The sequence below is a fragment of the Podarcis cretensis genome, assembly GCF_951804945.1.
Source record: "Podarcis cretensis genome assembly, chromosome: 14".
Taxonomy (NCBI): Eukaryota; Metazoa; Chordata; class Lepidosauria; order Squamata; family Lacertidae; genus Podarcis; species Podarcis cretensis.
In genome coordinates, this window is record NC_137183.1 from 23,163,820 (window position 1) to 23,183,111 (window position 19,292).

The 19,292-nt window shown below is 41.5% G+C and overlaps 1 protein-coding gene and 1 long non-coding RNA gene across 3 annotated transcripts in view; one reads left to right on the top strand and one right to left on the bottom strand.

Annotated features, from left to right (window-relative positions):
* Window positions 1-14,115, top strand: part of LOC307203533 — a 21,906-nt gene extending 7,791 nt beyond the window's left edge. For both annotated transcript variants that reach the window (XR_013833253.1, XR_013833254.1), the window contains one exon: window positions 1,515-14,115. This is a non-coding gene — a long non-coding RNA (uncharacterized lncRNA). The remainder of the gene's footprint in view (window positions 1-1,514) is intronic.
* The window catches only part of SYNM (synemin), a 23,281-nt gene continuing 14,839 nt past the window's right edge, over window positions 10,851-19,292 (bottom strand). Inside the window, exon 4 of the mRNA XM_079954178.1 lies at window positions 10,851-18,852. Within this exon, the coding sequence (XP_079810304.1) occupies window positions 14,909-18,852 (3,944 nt within the window). The 3' untranslated portion in view covers window positions 10,851-14,908. The remainder of the gene's footprint in view (window positions 18,853-19,292) is intronic.

Here is a 19,292-nt window from a genome sequence, read left to right on the forward strand (position 1 = left end):
GGAAAACTAAACAAATATGGGCAACAAAAACTCAAACAGAGCCAAGCACCTTTTTTGCAACATTGTAGGATTTTATTTGACTTTATAAATAAACAAAAGTGATGGTTAGATTCATTCCCCATCCATACGTGGAAATCTCTGGAGGAATACTTCAGGATAATTCTTGTTTTATTTTGCTTTGAACTTATGTTCTCCAACACAGCAGTGTAACAATGTGCTTCTACCTTTACTGTGTCTGTTATAGAAATAGAGAGAGAGAGGTTTTTTAACAAACAAACAAACAAACAACTGTTGGATCTACCCCTCACCCACCATTTCCAGTTTTCTAGTTAGTTTTTGTGAAGCAAAAAACTTATATAAACTGCATTCGAATATTATTTATCCACATAATGGTATAAAAATGAATAATTAACAAGTGGAGAAGCCCTCTCTGCTGGGGCACTTGCTATGGCTATATGAGGTCCCAGCTGTGAGAGCCATACTGGGAAAGAAATTTACCAGAAGCCATGAAAAGCTAGATTGGAGATTAATTGAGCGGATTAGACTGTAAATTTGATTCGGTCCAACATAAATCCTTATATAACATCCCTGCATAGAATATATTAAAATGACAATTTCATTTTTAGTGGCCCCAATCCAAAAAAGTCATGTGCAAGAAAGTGTGATGTGCAAATAACTAAAGTCTGGCACAGCAGATGGAAAGGCTCATTCCTATTTACAATACAAAAGAGAATGGACAGTAAAGCACATGCAACATACATGCAGATTTGATGGTTCCTGGCTGTGCTTGTGCCATGGGAGCCAATGAAACATATGACTGTGGCGCTACAGTCCTATTTTGAGGACTGGGCTGCCAGCTTGTTATTAAATGGGATACTCTGTGTACATGTACTTTTGGAAATGTGTTAATTGTCCTTGCTTGGATCTTTGTGATGCTAAATTAACCTGGGACCTTTAGAGAAGCTCTGGGACAACAGGTGCAAGTTCCTTAAATGAAATGGCCCCAAGGACAAGGTCCAAACATAGTACTTATTTCACACCAATCCGCAAACTAAAGAGAATAACTAAACTATCTTGTTTAATCAGCATTTTATTTATTTAAATAATTTATATCCCTCTCATAAAAAGCTCAAGGCAACATTAAACAGCGGACTGCAGAATCAAAGAGATCCTGGTGAACTGCTGCCATCCCTGTTTCTGCATACTTGCTGTAGGAGTGGAATACCAAGTGCCAGTATTGCATAGGGTGTCGAACTTCAGAATGAGTAAATCTAGGCTGAAATCTCCACTTGGTAACTTACTGGGTCTAGGACACCCAAGCTTGTTGGGTGTCCTAGACCCTGTAACTCTCAGCTTAACCTGCTCCACAGAGTTGTGTCAATTAGGGGTGTGTCATTTATGTCATCCTGAGCTCTTTGAAGAAACAGAAAGGTAAACGTGTAATAAGTAATGATGGTATATCATAATGTTGCACAGTTGGCTGAGTTGTGAGCCTGAATCTTGACTAATTTCAGGATGAATACTGGCTGTTCTCTAAGAAGGAATCACTTCCACTCCTCTGCTTAAAAACAAATCTGGACTACCGGTATTATCAATGGCTTAAACAGCTGGCACTTTCAGACCTCTGCTTTTAACTTTTTGGACCCTGTTCTCTTCTTTTGGACACTGCTCTCTGTATAAATGCTGATGGAGTCACTGGCCACAAAAACATTGTTGTTTAAGGACTCCAGCCCTGAAGAGGCAGAGACATACTGGCTCCAGGCTGAGGGACAGAGATCTGACAGAGAGGTGCATAGTTAGCATTTAATATATGTAAGACATTAACATGCTCAATTTGCTTAACAACAGAGCTGGCACGGGAACATTTTGCATATAGGTAAGTTACACCTTAATAGAGATTGCTTTGCTGAGCTGAAACAGTTTTGTAAAATGATATGAGTGAATAATTCAACAGAGCTGCAGAACTGAACTGTGGAATGCCACTGAACTCCCAAGGTTATACAAATGATAATATTTAAGCACACTCTTACTTAAATTCCCCTCTCCACTCCTCATTTAAAATAGGACATTCTCTGATTGCTTCCAGATGAACTGTTTATTAAGCAGTTATCTTGATTTGTTTACACAAAGGGTTTTCTTTTTTTGGTGGGGGGAGTAGATGATGGCAACTATTTACTGAGTAGTCACTGTTATTTGTTTACAGAGAGTTGATATATCATTGCATCAAGCAGTTCTTATGACACACTTTCTGGGCACTCCCCCCTCACTTGCCTTATTGCAAAGAGCCTAGCGTTGCAGAAAAGCGGGTTTGTTGTGAAAGAGTTACAATCAAATTTAATGTCACCACCTGAATTTGCTGGTGACTGAATGCCACTCAAAAATAGCAACAGCCTGGACACTCCCTTTACACCAGCTGCTTTATTTACTTGTGTAAACAACTAGCTAGTTTAGTTGGTTGCATCTCATCCCAAATCTTGTCCCTGATTAGGAAATTAGTTCTGGATTTCTTCAAGTGAAAGTTAATAGTCCTTCGAAATAAGTGTTGGGTCAATCCATCAACCTCTGGTGGATGATTTAGAAGGATTGGTTCTGGCATCACTTTTGCTGTGAGTGTGTGCCAGTATCCATACTCAGCAGTTACATCTCAACGCAGCTCCTTCCTTGGAATTGTCTTCGGGGTTGAAGGTACACACAGTAGGCAATAAACACTCATGGACGCCATAAAGATTCAGTCAAGTATAGAGGTTTACTTGACAGGCATAAAAACATATTGGTATCAAATATATACAGACATTCACCACTGCCATGGTCAAGGCATGCTTAGAGTCCAACAAGGGTCCAAGCCTCTCTCTCTGCTCTCACCACAAGATGCAAGCCAAAGACTCACAACAAATTACACAAGTTACACAGAACCATTATTATCAGTATTTCCTGTCACATTGCACATGTCCATAGAACAGTTCCCACAGAAAACATCCTTGCATAGACGAAACAGTCTCAGCCTTCTGCTGCTTCTTGAAACTTCTCTCTTCTTCCTTGTTTCTGAAACAAATGATTCTCACACACAAAGAATATCCAACAAGAAGAACTGACATCAACCACAGCACTCTTCATCTTTGTTCACCCAAACATAATGGATGTCCTTGGGCTTAATTGTTTCCCCACTATCCCTCCCCTGCTGAAGGACATACCTATTTGCAATTTGAGGTACATCTACCTATGCCAAAATCCAATACACCCTTTGTTTCTTTGTAGTGGTTGTTGTATTCAGTTATCAGCTTCTTCGCTAATTCATGGAGATGCTCCAAGGTCACATTCTATTTATTTGTTTGGTGCACCCACAGGTTGGTAGGTAGGGGTGGGGAATAAATTCAGTTTAGTTCACATTCCAAGACAAATCTGGTAATTTGCACTTTCCAAAACAAAATGAGAACCAAAATGCATCCATCCTCAAAATTGGCACTTCTCTGAGTTTTGCAATGCAGTTTTTCCGCCAAGTAATATGTACAAAAATGCACAGACTAGGATAAAATATACATAAAAAAGCAAATGTTAATATACAAATGTGCAGTATGTTTAGGGAAATTGCTTTATAAAGATGCCTATCAGGAGAAATTTGCACTAAAATGCTTATGAATTTTCATGAGGACTTTTCTTTTTTAATGCAAATGTGTGGAAATGTGGAGAACTGAACTTAAAACTGGAAAATTGAGAAACTGAAATTGACAGATTCATCCATCGCTGTTGGTAGAACACACAAGCAGCTGTTCTTAGGTTTTCTTTTCATCTATTAAGTCAAAAAACAAAAAAACACTTAAATTTTGGGATGAGGAAGTGCACAGCAAACACTCAAAAAGGAACTTTGGTGCTTCAGTGGAAAATGAGGGCAAGCTAGAACTGGAACAAGAAACACCCAGTCAGCTGTATCCTTATTTGGTCCTCTCATCTTTTATGCTGTCATTCCTAACAACAGGGCTGACAACTAACAAAAGGATATTTACTTGGTTAGTCTGCTGCCTTATTTGAATTTAAATGAAGTTACATATCACGATAACTTCCATAAAGGTGCTTTCTTGAGATACTGTAATCTTTAGCCATGTGATGCCGTAGCAGTACTGAAGATAAGCAGTTCTGGATTTGGCCAGAGCCTGGATGCGAGGCCTCCTGGGAACCCTGCATACTCTGCTGCAAGCTTCATGGAGAAATGTCACAACTGAAGCTTGTGGGAGGGGGGTACTGCACTAAACACTGGTATTTGTCAGGAAACTACAGGATTGATCTGGATTATGGCTAATGTGGTGTGAATGTGTCTTAAAAAATTAGCAGTGGGAGTGCACTGGATGCAGAATAAGCAGTAATGTGAACATATCCTGAGCTACAATGGTGCAGGGCAGGGGGGTGTAATTGCCTTGAAGTTTTCTGAATATTTAGCTTTACAACTATTAGTTACTGCGTTCCTTTCTAAACCTTGTGACAAAAGAGAGTGCGAAGCTCACAAGGCAGTTTGCCCGAAGCAGAGTAAACTCTCTTGCCCATGAAGCCTTTTTAAGTATTACAGCTGTCCCTGGAACTCCTTGTCAAAGTTTGTTGTTCTGCAGCTAGCATGCCTATTTTTATATTCCCCTCCTGGGCTCACATCCTAAAATCTCTGCAACATGCTGAAGTCTATGGGGATTATTAGTGGCATGTGTATTTTCAGGGTAAGAACTCCCATGGACATGGAATAGGAGAACTCTGATAAACTTTCAGATAAGTCATTCTGATTTTTCAAACTAAATACCTCCCTCCAGTTTCCTTTCTATTACTTTGTTTAAAAGAAATTGGAGGGAGAGGGAAAGGAACTCGTTTATCATGTCATTTTATGGCCTAACATTAGGGTTATTCTGCCCCAACCAAATTTTGGTTGATTAGAGTGCTGATTAAAAGTCCAGAATTATTGGTTAATTCTTTCTTAGTGGAAGCCAAGGATAGTAAGAAATCTTATGTTTCCAAATAAGAGACACCCATCAGACCTTGGGGAAGCACTTTCTCCCCACCACCACCCTGCCTCTTAGAGAGAGAGAGAGTGCTAAGAAAAGTAGCTGTGTGTATGTGTGTGAGAGAGAAATGTCTGAAGCATTTTTGCTAGAAAAAGGCAAACAGCAAGCTGTGGACTGGTTGAAAGCACCCTTGAGGGTACAAGTGCTCTCTCTGGATAACTGATAGAGCAGGTGTCACCAAAGTTGCACCTGTAGGCACAACAGTGCATTTGAGATTTCCCCCAGCTGCCCACAAAGCCGCAGGCCACAAAACTGGAAGGAAGAGACCAGAGGGAGTGGCACCCACGATACTTACTTAAAAATCCAAATGTGCTCACAGGTCTAAAGAGGTTGGTGAGCCCAAGACATAGAAAATTTGCTGCCTTGTAGAGGTGCTTCTTTGTTCTAAAAAGAATTCTGACGCATCAGACCAAAGTTAGTCCAGCAGCATCTTTCCAACAATGGCCAGCCAGGTGCCTCCAGGAAATACACCAGCAGGCCTTGAAAGCAACAGCCCCCTGTTGCTCCCCAATGGCAGGAAGGGCAAGGTGTACTACCTCTGAATGTGGAGGTTCTTTATAGATTCCCATGACATATATACAGGCATTGATAGATAAAACTTGGGGCCATCACCCCAGTCTTATGGCAGCAAGTTCCACAAATTATTATTTATACAAGTGTAGTTATATACTAATGTAAAATATATATGTACTTATAGGGAGTGGGTGGCGCTGTGGTCTAAACCATTGAGCCTCTTGGGCTTGTTGATCAGAAGGTCGGCGGTTCAAATCCCCACAACGGGGTGAGTTCCTGTTGCTTTGCCCCAGCCTCTGCCAACCTAACAGTTTGAAAGCACACCTGTGCAAGTAGATAAATAGGTACCACTGCAGCAGGAAGGTAAACAGTATTTCTGTGCTCTCTGGCTTCCATCACGGTGTTCTGTCGCACCAGAAGCGGTTTAGTCATGCTGGCCACATGACTTGGAAAGCTGTCTGTGGACAAACGCCGGCTCCATCAGCCTGAAGCAAGATGAGCGCCGCATCCCATAGTTGCCTTTGACTGGACTTAACCATCCGGGTCCTTTACCTTTACCTTTTTACCTTTACTTATATACTGCATTTCAGCATACAACAGAATTTTGAAATATATATTAACACAAATCAAAGATGTGTTTTGTGAAGAAGTACACTTTCATTGTATGTTTGCAAGTAAAGCAAGTTATACAAAAAATGCTGTAAGTTTGCCCACATTCAGAGGAAGCCACACTGGAATAGTATTGCTCATGAAACTTCTACAGACTTGGGAAGTGGGGCCACCCAGAAACATAAGTAGCAGAACGTCAACAAAAACCTTTAACATGATAGTGGTAGCTTTTCAAGTCCCTTCTGTGATACCATCATTTCCACAGATTTTACCACCAGTTTAAAGCTTGCCTATAAGGACTGCTGTTTTTCAGCAGCTCAGAAAGGGCTGTGGCTGAAATAGAAGAGGTTTATGTATTTATTTTGCTGGCATCCCTTGTTAGCCCTGTCAAACATTTCTTGAAGGAATTTGCAAGCAGCCCTATTTTTAACAGCCGCACTATATTATCTTCATTACACATGAAGCTGTTGGAACATTTCTGAAGATAGGTTTGACTGAGTGGAGGAGGGCCCAAGTGTCACCCACACGCCTGTTGGCTATCTCAGTTCTCAGAAGTTTGACTCCAATGCACTTGGGAGGGATCTCTGGGGGAAGCTGCATTCTTCCTGTATTACACTGCTTTGTAGAAAGGTGATATGCTGAGATTTTTTTTATGTGGTGTTTATTTTTACAGTATGCTTCCTTAATATTAAACTAGCAAGACACCAGCATGAGGCAGGTGCAGTAGTAGCAGCAAGGGACCTATACATTACCGTCAAGGCTATCTCCAGATTTGAGGAAGCCTTTGGCAAAGTGCCCTGTAGTTGTCCCTGCACTTCCAACATTTGACAGATGGCAGATTCAATTGCCCACAATTCTCCAAAGTGCCTGAATTATCATTGCTGCAGTGCACTGTGGGAAATTAAAATGTCCCTACAGGGTGTGTGTGCATGCACCATTTTAATTTTCTACAATGGTCTTGAGTTATGCTACACTGGCCGAGCTGCATCATTGTGGGCAATTTATATGTTTGCCCACTGCTACCACAGAAGCCTTCAGCCTGGGGTCCTGCCAAGATGCTGAGGTCTCACCATCTTGCCAAGTTTACTAGGCCTGATTAAAGCATTTTCTGAGAAGAGTCATTACTCCACCACCCTGTGTATTTCACCTCAGTGGAAAGCTGAATCACCAACAATGGATGGACATTTTGTTCCCAATGCCACTTCCCACAACTGCAGCACTACACTTTCCCTCCATATGTCTCTGTTACATGAGACAAGTAAAAGGCAAAATTTGAAGAGCACCGCAGGGGAAAACCTACCTCTTGTCCTTGCTGACCAAGTGTTTATCTCTCCTTTAACCATTGCTATTCATTTACTTTGTCCCATAGGACTTAATAGAGACCCCTGAGAGTTGCCTACCCCTGATCTGAATAATCCCACCCCTTCAACTGTATAGCAAAGGTATGTCACATCACAGCCATTCTCACAATGCTATTTACTTCATTGAGGTATCTTTCCATTTGTATAGAACAGTAGCTCTCAAACTCACCTCCTATCACGGACCACTTGAAAATTGCTGGGGGTCTTGGGTGGACCACTTAATCAACATTCATTGTCCTTGTTCTAATGAACAAAGCACATACATAAACTGTATTTTAATAGCCCTGACTTTCTAAAGTGATGGAAAGTTCCGTAAAGTCTGGTGCAATCCCCCCCCCCCCCAAGTTTTAGATGAGTCAAGTGGGTATTCTCAACTGTTCCAAAAGCTTTCAATGGATCACATGAATGGGGATTTGTAGACCACAGTTTGAGAACTTCTGGTACAGAGTGTGTGGATGGAATCCCAAGATTTCATGTGAGAAGGTCCATCCTTTTCTCAACTGAGCCGGCTTTGGAGTTTCAATCTAGGTTGCAGTCAGTGTCAACTCAGTACATCAGTGCTATTAAGTTCTCTCACCAACAGTTACAGAGCTTTCTAAGATGCTGGCCAGACAGAATGTATTTCAGAATCTGTGAATTAAAAATACTTCTATTTCATCATGCATATAATACCATTAACCAAATAATTAACAGGAGAGGTGTCTACGGACAATGTGTGTTATCTAATAGATTTTTCATCCTGACCTCTCTGCAGCTGCTCTTGTTGTTTTAAGTTACATGTCCCCTAGCAAGCTTGGTAGACAGTGTATGTCACAAAAATGCCTCCTGGAAAATACAGATGAGTCATTGTCAAAAAGATCCCAAGGTCATTACTGTATACAGCAGCACACTAGTACAAGCTTTTGGACTTTTGTCCTTCTCTGGTAGTGACCTCTGTCTTGAACATCACTGACCACTGCAGGAGGATACTTTTCAATGCAGTTTTATATTCTGCTGAGCATGACTGTTACCAAAAAAGGTTTTTGAAAGTATGAGCATAGAGATTGTCCTTTCCCTCCCATCTCACAGAAATTTGCAACAAAACCAAGTGGAACTCAGTTCACTTTACCTCACTATTTAAAAACAAGAAGCTGTCAGAGATAATCAGATGGTTTACTCAGTAAACTGCATGGACTCCTTAAAAGGGAAAGGAAGACAAGATGACTAGCAGAACTGTGACCTTCTGTTATCTGTTCTTCTGCTACATTAGACTTTGCTCTGGCAGTTTTAAACCACAATCCACTTACAAGAGCAGGACCATAGCAAATACTTCTGCATGCATAAAGCCTCAGGTTCAATCCCTGGTAAGTTATAGGGTCTCAGGTAGTAGGGATGGGAAAGAGCCCTCCCTGAGGTCCTGAGAGCTACGATTAGTTAAGGGACAGCCTATATTTGCACTTCTGCATTTGAAATGTAAGCTTAAGCATCCAACCTTTTGGCACAGGGATGGGGGAACCTGTGGCTCCTCAGATGTTTTTGGACTCCCATCAGCCCATAAAATGGCCAAAATCTGGTGGGCCACATGTTCCCCATCCTTTGAGAAGATGCATGTGCTCCAAAAGGGGACCACCTTTTTTGACGTCAAGGACTACATACTATACATACCAGTGGTGGGAGGCAGGGCCAACGAATAGGTGACAACCCCTTCTCTCCTCTGCATTCATCCCTCTCATTCACACAAACACATCTATTCACTCAAATGCACATCTTACCCCATTCTTCCATCCTTTCACTCACTTCCATTCATTCTCTCTTCCGCTCTCTAGCACTATGTACACAACTTTGACTTAAGACACAGCAAGGTACTCTCCCTAACATTGCATTTCATGTAGCATTCATACGTGGCTGCACACACTGGAGAGGGGGTGTCTTCTCCAATGTGCGTTATTACCTTTTTGGTTTCCTTGCATGTACAATCCCCCCCCCCAAAAAAAAACCCTTCTATTCATGAAGCTGTCGTCTGTGCATGTGCAATTGCTATCTCAAATGTATATACCTCCACTTAACTGCAAAGGGCATTTTCAAATTGGATGGAAGCTGTTTTGAGGGAAAATGTCTCAAACTGCCATGTTTCTCAAGAAACTATAGGCTAGATCTGGATTGTGGTTAACACCAAGTGTGCAGGGCTTCGAACAACAGCAGTGGGAGAGCACTGGAACCAGAATAAATGGTTATGTTTGGAGGAGGCCAAATCAAAGCAGGTCACATGGGGACAGAGAACAGATTTCTCACTTTTCAAACATAACAAAACAAGCCAGGAAAGAGGAACACAACCCACTTGTACTTCTTTTGTCGTTACCTGTGATAATATTGAAAGCACTCCAAACCCTCCTCCTAAAAACATTTTTTTCTAACTGCCAGCTCTCCTTTTCTTCTTGTGCAGCATATGGCTGGATACAACCCAGATGAAAAATGAACAGGTATGAATAACGATAGGAAAAATATCACAGTGGTATGCAGAACAACATTTTTGCTTTTGTATCCCGATGAGAGCCAGTATGGTATAGCGGTTAAGTGTGTCTGACTAGAACCAGTGAGACACAGGTTTGAATTCTGTCACATAGCTCCCTGGGCGACCTTGAGAAAGTCATCACCTCTCTTCTTAGCCAACTTGACAGGACTGTTGTCAAGATAAAGAGAGAGGATGAAAAACCATACCTGCCCCCCTGTGCCCCTTGGACAGGTGGTGAGATTTAAGAAAAAGGTAACCTCCGGGTGCAAGTAGATAAATAGGGACCGCTTACCAGCGGGAAGGTAAACGGCGTTTCCGTGTGCAGCTCTGGCTCGCCAGAGCAGCGATGTCACGCTGGCCACGTGACCCGGAAGTGTCTCCGGACAGCGCTGGCCCCTGGCCTCTTAAGTGAGATGGGCGCACAACCCCAGAGTCTGTCAAGACTGGCCCGTACGGGCAGGGGTACCTTTACCTTTAATTAATAACGTTGAATGCATTTCTGGCCGCAATCCAACCGGGTTAAGAAAGGCATGCTGCTTTTAACATAACTGTGCTGAACTGTGGCCTTTAAGTGCTTGCAGAATTATGTCCACTGGTCCAAATAAAGATGCCTCAGAGCCTAGATCAGGGTTTCCCAAAATTGGGTCTCTACCTGTGTTTGGACTACAACTCCCAGCAGAACCAGTGGACAGGGATGATGGGAATTGTAGTCCCAAAACAGCTGGAAACCCAAGTCTGGGAAACTCTGGCCTAGATAAAACCTGTTCATTTCATATGTATTTTTAAAAGCTATTTCTAAAAATAATATAAAACATGTTTATAAAAAAGGAAGACACGTTCATTTTAAATGTTTAATACTTAATAAAGAAAAAAGTGCAAAGTCACAAAAGCTTTAAACCATCACAGAAACACACACTGCATTTTAACCAACAAATACAAAAATGGCCTACAAAATCCCACCTGACATTAATCCACCCAATTTCAACATGTCTACGGCCTCTGAAAACACCTACTGTAGCAATCTTTTGCCTATGGCAGCCTTCTGCAACCTGGTGCCCTCCAGACATTTTGAACTCCAATGCCCAGCACCCCCAGGCACGAGGTTAGGAGTGGCTGACCTAGAGCTACAGTTCTCACACTGCAACTCTAACACCTTTTCCATTTCACTTGCACAGATATTGAATACTCCCATAACTTTGGCCCCAATCCAGCTAAAGTTGAAGCCAATGGAAAAAGTCAGTTACCACTAACTTGACTCCTTTTGCTTTAAATGGAATTAAGTCCTGCATAAGCTGGATCAGGGCCTGGGTTATTACATTAATGGGTATTAAAAAGCACTGGAAGAAAGTGTCACTTGAAAAAGAATTCACTTCCCAAAATGTGCTTAAGATTGCAGCATTAAGGAGAAAAGTGCCCCACTTCTGAGGTAAACTACAAGCATATTCTACTGCATAACATTATACCCGCCCCCAACTTCCCACTGTTCATATTCAATTTAAAAAAAAATGTTTGAATAAGCTCTGCCTGTGAGTAGAAACATTACCTGAGGCAATGTTATTAATCTTTCTAGCTCAATGCTATTGAAACACAACTATTAAATAGGACAGACTGGCATATATGTGACAGGTTAGATCCTAGTAAGTTGTATTCTCTCTGGATAAAAACAAGCGAAACAGCAGCTTGTGCTAAGTGACGATTCAGTTTTAGGTGTAGAAAACCAGTAATGAAATATGCCTAAGATTCTAAATTTGAATCTGTAAGTGCATGTCCAGCCTTAAGCATCCAGTTGCAAAATTCCTCTGACAGAAGCCACAACTGTTTTGCATGCAGAAAATATCTGGAGCCTCATCTGTACTATACAAATGAAATAGATTTCAATTATTTTTAATGTTTTAAACAGGGTTTTTTTAAATTGCTTTTTACTGTTAATATTGTTTTATTTTACTTTGTAAACAGCTTTGAAGTTTTATTACCATTGAACAGTATATAAATCTTATGAAATAAATACAGTTAAAGCAGTATCGTGCTGCTTTCAAAAGGCATGGCTTGCCCCGAAGGAAGTGTAGTTTGTTCAGGGTGCTGAGAGTCATTGAGAGACTATTCCCCCAACAAAGCTGCAATTAAATCACTCTGAGAATTGCAACTTCATGAGGCCACTAGGTGTCTCCTAACAACTCTCAGCATGCTTAAGAAGCTACAACTCCCAGAATACTTTGGGAGGAAGCCATGACTGTTTCAAGTGGTACAATAGTGCTTTAAATGTACTGTATAGTGCAGATGTGGTCTAGAAAGGCCTGGGACAGACTCATATGAAACTCCAGGAAGCCACTTCCAGTCATGGTAGACCGTAGATAGACAACTTGTGGCCATCAACATGGTATGCAGCCCCCAATGCTTCCAAAGGCTGCCCGTCTTCCACCCTATCAGTTTTCCCCTTTGGTATCTGGCATTTTCCATGGCTTTTTAAAGTGTTCCTCCGTCCTTCTATATTTTATCAAAATAAATTGATGTATTTTTATTCCCACCCCACCCCAGCTGCTTGTGGGTGGGTGGGCGGGAAACACCCCAGCTATCCGAGAATAAATTGGTAGGCTAATGCCATGTCTGTGACAAAGAGAGGGAGCAAGTTTAACACGCGAAAGTAATAAAGGAATCATGTTCCTTTCCTTTCTATGACACTGTTTAGGGAAGTTTTTAATGTTTGATTCTATTTTTAATATTCTGTTGGAATCTGCCCAGAGTAGGTGGGGAAACCCAGCCAGATGGGCGTGGTATAAACAATAAATATTATTATTATTATTATTAGTAGTAGTAGTAGTATTTCAGAGTTACCCCCTCAAATGCTATGGGGCATACTTCTGAACAGACCTGAATAGATTGGTACTTATTCTCTGAAGTAGCCATGGTGAAAATTTAAATGAAGGTGCTCTTCGTTCTGGTAAACTTTTGTCTCCAGCTCTGCCCATTGTCCACTCTGGCTCCACCCACTGCCAGTATGCAGCCCCTGACAGATCACCCCCTTGGCTAGAGAAGGGTTGCCCTCAACCCTGGCAAGAGCAATTCTTAGCTAGAGTGGACTGAGTTGATATAAGACAGCATCGAATGTTCTCAAGTCTGATTCCTGTCTTCTTGGCCTGTTAAAAGGTCACCTATTTGCTGGCTTGGGTTCCTTTAAAAGGAGATTGAGCAAATTCGGGAAGGTTAGGTCTACCAATGGCTATGGACAGGATTACCAAATAGAGGAGAATCACAGGATCATCACACCACTGCACCTCAGTTGCTGGTGCGTGTGTGTGTAACCAAAGTTGAAGAGTGCCACTGCCTTGACATGCACTTTCCAGAGGCATCTGGTTGGCTACTTGGAAGCAGACTGCTAGACTAGATGGATATCTGGTCTAATTTACAATCAAAACTTCAGCCTTTTGTGGATTTTTAATTTCACACACCCCATCCTGCACCACATGCAAGGAAACCTAAGTCACACAGCTGTGGAAGTTTAAGAATCTAAGAAGAGCCCTGCAAGGACCCACCTAGTCAAAAAATTCTTTTTTCACAAGGGCCAACCAAATGCCCACATAAAGCTTACATTCTGAGTGCATCTCAATTCTTCTTGCCTATTGTGATTATAAATAAATGTAAGAAAACATGCACATTCTGGGTGCATGATATATTTTTTTTTATGTTTATGTACCAGCACTAAATGTAGCTGCTCACTCTTTCTTTCTTTTAGTGTTATAGCACCCTTATCATTATGACATAGCTTATAGCAACTGGATACAAGGCGTTTTAGCACAAGCTAATGGTGAGTGTGCTAAACTTTGCAACATCACAGCCCCATTTCAGCAAACAGGAGTTGTGCAGGGACTCACTTTAAACAGGGTGGCCACTTTTCATTGGTCCTGTTCCTGTGAATTTAAGAGCAGCCTAAAAAAAAGTCACTTCAGAGGTGAAGATTCTCCCCCTGCATTTTAACTTCATTTCTGTGAAAATGCTTAAAAGTGAGAGCCTTAATCCTAATCAAATTTGCATCGCTAGTACAATATGCCCACCGTTTTAGTGGTGGTGGTGGTTGTAGTGTGTGTGTGTGTGTGTGTGTGTGTGTGTGTGTGTGTGTGTAACAGAGAAATAAAATAAGCTATTAACCTATATGAATTCAACACATTTTCACTTGTCTTCTGTTGCATCCATTAGGTTGGGAGAAGGACCAGAAGAACTCAGTGGTAGAGCATGTGTAAAAGGTCTCAGGTCCAAACCCCAGCATTCTTCAGATACAGCTGAAGACTCTTGTCTGTAACCTGGAGAGCTGCTGCCTGTCTGTGCATGCAGCACTGTGCTAGATAGACCAATGGTCTGATGTAGTATAAGGCAGCTTCCTATCTTCCTACTTGGTCACCTACTGAAAGGTATATTTGACAGATTAGTGTTGCCATGCAACCCAGTTAATCACTGTTCATTTATTTTTGCTATGTTTTTTTCCAACTGGTTTTGCGCAACTTTCAGTTTTAATAAATGGTTCCAAAAGTAAGTGAAACTTATCTGCATATGCCATAAAGACATTTTCTCCAGACAAGTCCCAGATGATTTAAATTGGATTGCTCTTGAATACTTTTTAAAGCTGCTATAGTATCACAGCTTTCTAGACTTAAATGAGGTTGATGGTTTTCCTGTAGAGTCAAATACTCTCAGACTCAGGACCCAATGGCATTAGCAAAAGCAGACCTGGTGTTGTAACATGTGAACACATGTGCATTCAAAAGATCCTGCTTTAAAAAATACTCTTATATAACTTCATTGTTAATGGCTAAGTTAAGGGGAGTCCTCCCCTTTTAAAGTCAGCTATATATAAATGGCAATCAAGCTCCTAGATTTAAAAATGAATGTTGACAATATTCTTTTCAGAACCAAGGTCCATCATCTTCTTCTTCCTCCTCCTCCTTCTCATTCAGATAAAGAACAGCCGTTTTCTTCTCATCAGAAATCACCGATCTTTGGTCTACCATCCTTTGAAGTTGAACAGTCTGATCAAATGTTGACTCCTCTAATCTTTGTTCACTATCTGTGTCCTTCCGGTCATCTTTCATGGTGCCCTCCAGCTGTGAGGCAGCTGCTTTTTTCCTGTTTGGTACGAGAATGGTAGCATCTTGCCTTCCCCCTTCCACATTGGTTACATCCATCTGAAAGGTAAAAGACTTTTCCTTGGGTCCTATCTTTATATGCCCAACAGATTTGCTGCTTTCTGAGGGCCCATCTGTTGGGGATAGTTCTGCAGTGCCGACCCTCACTGTTTCAGAAACAGGGCCATGAAATATAATCTGTTCAGCATGAGTTTCAGCAGGGCTGAGTCTGACGTGCCTCATTGATCTACTGACCTCCATGGAACCTCCTTCTTCCCAAATGTCTTCCCCAGGAGAACTGATCCCTGAAGATTCTGAAAGAGAACCTTGGTAAACAACACGCTCACTGCTCAGAACTTCCTTCTGCCCTAATTTAATGTGTGTTACTAACCCTTCAGAAGAAAAGGTCTGTCCCATTTCACTAAACTCTAGATGCTGTTCGGAAGTGGGCATCTTAAAAACAATTTCCTCAGTTGTTACAAATGGTTTTGGACTTAATTTGATGTGCCGAACAGTGGTATTGGTATCTACCATCCCCTCCTTGAAATGTTTGTCTGGAGAGCCACCAAATTCAGTTGCTTTGAGGAGAGATTCATCATATATAGTTTGGTCAGATATATGGGTGTCTTTTTGCCCTAGACGAATATGTCTCACTGTCTGTTCAGTCACAGTATGGCCTCCAGTGCTACTAAGCTCCACAAATCCTGAAAGAGGCTCTTCATATACAACTTGTTCAGTGTGTACTTGTTTGGGATCTATCCGAATGTGCCTTATCAAACTGCTGCTTTCTACTGGCCCTTTTGTCTGAGAAACAGCCTCACTGGTGCTGTTTGATGATAAGTCTGAAGCTGGCCCCTCAAAAACAGTTTCTTCAATAATTTGATTTGAACCCAAAGTAACATGCTTAGAGGACCTAATTTCGGTAGAAAACTGCGCCTGAGTAGGACTTTCAGGGCCACTTATTTCCATGGTTTTATGAACAGGCCCTCTATAAATTATTTTTTCTGTGGTCTGAATTTCTTTAGGGCCAAGATTGAATTCCTTTGTGGACTGACTGATATCTGCAGATGCTCCAGTCTGAAAGCCAGCTGAACCAAACTCCAGAGTTTCAGAAATAGGGCCTTCATATAAAACCTGCTCAGTTCTGTGAATTTCTGTTGGACCAACTACAATTTGCTGAAAATGTCTGTTAACGTCAAATGACCCTTGTGAAGAATATTCTCCTCCTCCTCTATTAATTTCCATACTTTTGAAAACTGGGACCTGGTGGATAACTTGCTCGTTCGTATGATATTCCCTGGCATCACTGCTGCTTAGTTTGCTAGAGCTAGAAACCTCTTCTATAGTCCAAGGTGTGGAAGAAACATCTATGCCAACATTCTTTCTACCACCACTGTAGCTTTCTGACTCTTGCTTCCGGCGGTCATCAAAATCATCATCACTTGGTAACTGTGTTGGCAACTTCATCTTGCCCAAAAGTTCTGCATTTAACTGGTCAGGGTTGAGCACCTGGGACAGATTGACTTCTGCGACTATAGTAACCAACCCCCCCTTTTTTGTGTCCTCTGTTTTTTTAATATCCACTTCAAGAGTGCTAGCATCAGCTTGGCCCTCTTCCGTTAATGCAGAGAGCTCCTGTTTCACACTTTCTGGAAGGGTGTGATCAAGCTTTTCTAGTGCCTCTTTCAACTGAAGCTTTGGGTCCTTTGACTCCTGAGAAAAGAGATCCTTTATGGACTCCTGAAATTTTTGCGGGATTTTAATCTCTTTCTCAATAACAATGGATTCGGCATGTGCCACCTGCTCCTTTGGAACCTCCTCCTTTGAAATGTAGGCAGCTGTCCCTCCCCCCATCACTTGGTAAATCAGTTCTGGGGAGCCCATACCTTCATTTATCTTTGTTTGAGATCCCTGCAAGAATTGATCCTGCCAGGAATACTTAACTGTTGATTCTTCTTCGATATGGATTTGACCATATAATGAGGCTTCTTCTTCACTCAAGGGGCGCTCCTCTGGAGTAGACACAAAATACTTTTCTTCATCAACTACATCATCCCCCTCAGAGACCTCTTCCACATGAGACACGATCACACTGGGTTGCTTCTGCTTAACATCTTTGATAGTACTTGTGGTAGCTCCTTCTTCATCCCCATGGTATAGATGCCTGGCCATATCAGGCAATGTATCTTCTACTTCCTCTACTTCAAATGGTGTTGAAAACTCCATTTCAGCTGTAGATTCCATTGGCTCCTCAACTATTTCAACTTTAACAGTCCTCTTGCCTTTGCCCCCCTTTCCTTTCACAAGATCTTCTATTACACCTTCATCTGGAATTCCCTTAATGTCTCCCAGAACTTTTTTAACATCTTTCTCTAAGGAAGTTCCCAAGCCAAACTCATCAGAAATGTGCAATTCATCTTGAACTGTAGACTGTATATTGATCTCAGTCTTCACTTTTCCATTCTCTGAAATGTCTTTCTTTTCAATGGAGATGACTTTGAAATCAGAGGAATCTCCACCATCAGAAGGTTTCTGCACGAACCCTTTAAGAATGTCAGAAACAATGGTTTCTGCTATACTTTCTTCAAGTAAGGTGTCTATTTTGGAGCTTCCTTTTTCATCTTGGTTAGATTCTTTGACAAGTTTAAATGTGGTGTCCTCCTTCTGTTTCCCAACAGAAGGCTTCAAGTCTTGTAATGTTCTTTCTACGCTATTGTCTTTCAATACTTGGCTGTGAGTATACACTTCTGATGGGATAGGGATCTCGGCACCTTCTTTACTTTGTGTTGCCATGCTCACATTTTTCTCCCTTTGAAATGAATGGCTTTCTTCCATCCTTGTATCTGTTGGAAGATTCTTCCCTGGTGTATCCACTCTAATCCTTTCTTCCCATCTTACATAGCTTCCGGGCTTGGGTGCTTTATCTCCCAAAAGCCCGCTTCCCCTCATGGTATCCTTCACGGTAGATCCTTCCACTGTCTGCTTTTCTTCATTGATGCCTTCCTTAATTTCAGTCTTCTTTTCAAAGCTAACATTGATGGATTTATTGTCGGTCTTCACAGTGGCAGAGTCTATCTTTTCCTTGGGCCATCTTTCGTTTCTCTCTCTTCCCTCCAGCAAAGCAGTTTTTTCCTCTTTCACTGGCTTGCTGTCTTTGATCTGTTCACTCACTCTAGTCTGAGTTCCTTCTATGTTTCTCTCATATTTAGTTTCTTTAGAACTGGAACTTAGCCCAGAAGATGGAAACATAGTAGGAATACCCACTTTCGCTCTTGCATTTTCAGAAATATTTGGACTTGTTGTGCCTTTCTGAATAGTTGTTGATTCTTTCAAAAAAGACACAGTACTCCCAGCTTCAGTTTTTTGCCTTTCCGGAAATGTTCTTCGTTGAGCTTCTTTCCCCTGGCTAATAAGATAAGGTGGGGTAAATGTTCGGATCTCTCTCTGTTCCGTCATAGTTCTCTTGTGAGTTGTATCCTTTGTGATGGCTGCAGAAGGGCGGTGTTCTGTCCTGAAGACATCTCTTCTTAATGGTCTCCCAGGAGTCACTGTCTGCATTCCACCAGTTTTTGTTTGAGATGAATAAACTGCAGAGCTGCTAATATTTGTTACAGGGGATCTATATCTTGTGTCAACATTCTGGATTGCAGGAAAAGTTCTCCTTCCTTTTGCCTGTTGATAAGCTGAGTGGCGGTTGCTGTACTCATAAAGCTTGTTCCGGACACCTGCCGATAGATAAAACAAATGAAAATCATGGCTGTTAACATAGTATACTTAAGTAGTGTTCAAACACAGCTACACACAACTGGCAAAAATTTAATTACAGCATAGCATTAACACATCTAAGAAAAATGGGTGCTGCTTTGCAGTCAAACCATCCATTCCTGCTTATCTTTTCAAAACACAGATGACAAATGTGGACAACTGCATAATCCCAGGAGGTTTAATTTCTGTACAGTTCATCACAAGGTCCCTAACGCATTGACCATCAAAGTAAATGAGATTTGCACCTGCAGAGCAACAAGCGATATTGGGGTGCAAACAGGATGAAATTCCATGAGAAACATTCAGTTCTTAATTATTAACACCACTCAGCTAGGGAGCCCTAGTATTATGTGCTACTAATGGCTAATCCTAAACACACATTTCCAATTCTTTTCACAGT